General features: G+C 36.7%; 1 protein-coding gene across 1 annotated transcript in view; it reads right to left on the bottom strand.

Moving 5' to 3' along the window:
- Ptn (pleiotrophin) overlaps positions 1-4,962 on the bottom strand; it is a 43,602-nt gene that overhangs the window by 37,217 nt on the left and 1,423 nt on the right. Inside the window, exon 2 of the mRNA XM_023712767.1 lies at positions 887-898. Coding sequence (XP_023568535.1) covers positions 887-898 — 12 coding nt within the window. The remainder of the gene's footprint in view (positions 1-886; positions 899-4,962) is intronic.

Raw genomic sequence — 4,962 nt, 5'->3', positions numbered from 1 at the left:
TGTTTGCATTTTGGTTTTACAAACCCCAGGAGATTCCTCCAAAAGTATCCCACAGTCTGGAGTTTGATGATTATAAATTCATCATGGAATTCAACATTCTTCTCTTCAGTTACACATTGGCGGCTGCATGCAGAGGCTTATTGGGCTCAGGCACATCTCTGACCAGGATGTGTCAGGGGCATTGTGTTCTTTTGCCAGGAGTTTCATACTCTTTGGTTCTTGTCTTTTTGTGATGTTGATAGCCACTGGCATGAGATGAACACGGATGTGCGTTGCAAAGTGGAGGCACTCAAATTCTGTCTTTTTCATTTATTACTTGAATTACACCATAAAGAGATGTTTTCTCCCTCACTAAATATTTCCTTGTGCAGCTTACTGTTCATAAAGCACTGCTGGATAAATGTTTTATTCTTTCTTTTTACTTCACTGACTTTTGAGGTTATTAATTTATTCCCCACTATTATTCAAATATAGCCATTTACTTTATAGTGTTATATATTCATGCATCTGTGTTCATTTAGTGGTTTCTAAGATAGTCCATCAGCCCCAGGTCTGAGATCAGTCATCTATAAAACGATCCTTGTTTGTTGTTTTAGTAATAAAATATTTCAAACCCAAATCCAGGCACTAAACATGCTCAACCCTACTGAATTGATTTTCATTACCCTTCTATTTTCTGTGAGCAGAGCCAAGAAAGGACAGAGGAAATGACAGAATTAACTAGCATAAAATTAATAATTTGCTTTTTCACATATAGGACAAGCAGAGGTTTCATAATAAACTATGAATCTTAGAGATAGTGAAAATTATTTTGTTCTTCCTATTTCTTTTATGCCTTCCTTCTAGAGTCACTTGGTCTCTGTCATCAGATGTGGTTCTCACCTACGCTGCTTTCTCCCTTTCAATGCTCATTAACTTTAGCTATGAAAGCAACAATACATTTATGTCCACCATTAGTTCTTATATAAGTGTCTCTCTAGGAAATTGGCTGATCAAAAGCTGATTCTCTAATAAAGCCCTTAAAAAACTAAAAAAGAAAAAAAAATGTCACTGCCAAATGTTATAATATCTGTATTTTCCTCGATGTGACATCCTAGGCCCTGGGCTTCTTTCTTTAAAGTGTTTGCTGCTACATTATCAAATGATGTTGTTGGAAAAACTAATAAGAATCTAGTTTCCTTGAAGATAGATAGATAGATAGATAGATAGATAGATAGATAGATAGATAGATAGATAGATAGATAGATGATAAACAGATCATAGTTAGATCATAGATAGATCATAGACAGATGATAGACAGATAGATGATAGGTAGAAAGATAGATAGAATAGTTTTTGCTGATATACCTTCCTTCAATTAATTTCTTTAAAATGCAATAATTTTTACAAGTATACCACTTGATTTTGTTCATTTGAAATCAATGTTCCGAGATAATGATTGGGTCTTTTATTTCTGATTTTTAGTGTTTGTCCTTTTATCTCAAATTCTTTTTATATACTGTAATTTGAGAGAACACTATTTATTCTATCTTCTATTAATCTTAAGGTACTACTTATGTTTATTCAGTCCTATCCACGTTCCTCCTAGTTTCAGCTTCATTTTAAAAATATTTTCCTTTTATTTCTAACCCTTACTTGAGTTTTCTCACCTCATTACTGGGCTTTTCTAATATAATTTATAATGTTCTTTAATACTTTATTTCATTTTTAAAAATGTTTTCTAGCTTATTTTGCAATAAGTACATTATTTGGGCTTTTTGTGTTATTTGAACACATTAAAAATTATTTTGTAGGGGGCTGGAGAGATAGCTCAGTAAAATAAGTGCTTCCCTGGCAAGCACAAGGGTCTGAGTTCAATCCCCGCTTCTACCAAAAAGAAAAAAAAAAGTTTTAAAAATTATTTTATTATTATAAGGATATTAATTTATTCTTTATTCTCTTTTTTTTAGTGGCTACTTTGTAGGAAAATGGATGCACTTTGAGACCGTAATATCAAGTGACATAAATCAGACACACAAGCTTAAACAGCACACGGTCCATCCATGTGAGAAGCTGAAGGGGTAAAAGAAGAGCACGGGGGAGGACAGACCTTGGGAAGTGGGAGGAACATGCTCGGGTGGAAGGGGGAGAGGGACAGGAAAAGAAAGACAACAAAGCACAGCCTGTGTAAATGAGGAGGGGAAGGGCAAAGGAAGGGAGGGGGATGGGAACAGTAGAACAGATACGTGTTATATACATGCACAAATTCCATATGATGAATGTGATTAATATGTATAACAAATATGCACTCATAAAAATGAATGGGGTTAAAATAGTTACTCTGTATGACATTTGAAGTCAGTACGCTTCCCTTGCTCATTTTACATTCAGGTAGCTTTCTGCTTTCACCCATTCCTTTCCTGTCCCCTGAGGATCACAGTGACAGACATCTTTCTGAGATTTCCTGGTGCTATTTTCCTCCTGGCTTTCCTCTGGACTTTTTCTTTTGCTCCTGGGGCTGATGGGGTCTCCCCTGTGGTCCACTCTGTGACAGCTGCCTCCACTTCCCTGTACCTTTATTTATTCAGATACCAACAGCCTGAAGGTCTTGTGGTTATTAGAGATATGTTCTCACTCACTCTTATCTTCAGGTTTGTGGGAAAGGCTCTGTCCTTATTTTCACTGTAAATCTTTTCCACAGGCTTTGCTTTTGTTATCCAGCAAGCTGGTATTTCTATAAAAGAGTTCAACAAATCTTCAAATGATTCCCATACTCCTTTTCTCCCAAAGCTAAAACATCATTTCATGGAGTTGGTGCTAACCCTAGTCTAACCATGTGTCCTCAGGATATAGCAGCATAAGTGCCAAATGAACATTTTGCCTGTCTTCATGAATCCTGCATTCCAATAGTCAACAGTGACAAGAAGCGGTAAAATTACAATAACCTCCATAAGACACACTGACCATTATGAAGCATAAACAAATGAAATCTATTTTACATTTACCTCTCCTTGTTGTGAAATACATGTTAAGGCCAAAGATTTAGAGAATTCCCTGATTTCTCTTCAGTGTAACCAAATCATTTACACACAGGAACTCTGGTACGGAGTACTAACTATTAATTATTTTTCTGATTTTGTTAGCCATTGAATCAGTTATGCTGTATATATTTTGTACCTGTCAGTAATAATATGAGGGCCAGCAAGATAGCTCAGGGGACTGAAGCTCCTGTTTAGGCAGGAGCAGGGACTGAGGTTTGATTCCCAACCTGCTGTATCGGCCTGGCTCCCCGGGTGCGCTGAGATGGAGACCGAGACTGAGACTGGGCGTGGTGGCGTGCACCTGTAATCCCAGAGCTTGGGAGGCTGAAAACAGGAGGATCAATACAAGTCTGATCTCTGTAGTGAGACCCTGTAGATCCTGTACTAAATTAAAACATCCCAAAGTTAAAACATCATTTCAGGGAGTTGGTGCTAACCCTAGTCTAACCCTGTGTCCTCAGGATACAGCAGCGTAGGTGCCAAGATGAACATTTGGTACAGGGTCTCTCTCTGCAGCTCAGACTCATAGTGATCCTCCTGTTTCAGCCTCCCCAGCACCAGGATTACAGGCGTGCACCACCACACCAATCTTTGGTGGCCTGCATGGCACAAGACCTGCACAAAATGCAACACCCACAGTAGAACCATGCACTAGCCAGGCAGGTACTTAGACCACTAGGCTCTCTCTCTGGCCTCAGAAATAGTATGAATTTAATGTAAAGAAAATTGATCTTGTTTTATAAGTCAGGGAGATATTCATTTAGTTAACAAATATGTTTGTAGTACTTACTATATCAAATACCTTTTAAAAGTATTTAACATATATTGGCTTATGTTAATATTAACTTATATTCGAATTTTCATTACTAATGCATCCAGTCATTCAATTATTCAAGAACTATGTATATAAAAGTACTGCATTTTTTAATAAGCAAAGGGAACAGGAGACCTGTAATTGAGCAAGATGGACAAGATTTCTGATCTCATGATGCTGATACTCTGAACCAGCTGTATAAGAACATGCAAAGCAAATAGGCATGAACACATGAAAGCAGAAAAACTATCCAATTGTAATAAGTCCATGAAAAACTTAAAATGATGGCATAAAGAGGGACAGAAGGAAGCGTGTTTAGGTAGGGTGGCTTGTGTGGCTGAGACAGTGCTAGGAGTACAGTTTCCCTGGCTGATGCAGGATTTTGTATTTTGGACATCCATTATCACTTTGTCTTCTTCATTATTTCTTCTGAGTCTTGATGGTCATATTTTTGCCTTTGCCTTTTATAGCCCTAAAATTCAATAATTAGCTCTCTATGTCTTCTTATTGACCTTGTTCTTCCAAGCCCCTAAATCCACTTAGCTTTCCTAGGTTCAATCAATAAAAAACAATTTATCACTCCTAATGGTTCACTGACAGTCGCCCTAGTCAAAACGAAGGTTTACCAGCTTATATTCTAATGAAAACTATTATCATTTCCAAGTTTAAACTAACCATGTTATAATTTTAATTACTACTTCCTTTTCCCAAGAAAATTAAGGCCTACAACTTATTTATTTAAACATCATATCCCACATGGTTCTTCTCTCGTATTTTCTGACTCGCCAGTATAGCTATAATATCTATTTTGACTAAAAGGACAAATATACCCTTTTACTCTCTGCCTCTAATTAGTGTTTACAAAGAGGCACATGGTTATTGAAAATTTCCTTTTATTTCAAACTCCAAATGAGCTCAGGCATGTAGCAATGGAGAAAGAACAGCAAATAAATCAAATGAAGGAACTATTCAATGAAAATACATATTGTTTTCCATTATAAGGTGACTGTGATATAAGGATATATCTGCTTAGTTATTTTGGGTAAAAATGAGTTCAAAAAGAACTCAGGTTATTTGTACTAGTCCATTCCTGCTGGAACATTATCAAGTGGAGCTGGAGGTAGACTT

Source organism: Octodon degus, unplaced genomic scaffold (assembly GCF_000260255.1).
Source record: "Octodon degus isolate 3935 unplaced genomic scaffold, OctDeg1.0 scaffold00027, whole genome shotgun sequence".
In the NCBI taxonomy this organism is placed as follows: Eukaryota; Metazoa; Chordata; class Mammalia; order Rodentia; family Octodontidae; genus Octodon; species Octodon degus.
Note: the sequence above shows the minus strand (reverse complement) of the source record. Positions and strands in the feature narration are given on the sequence as shown.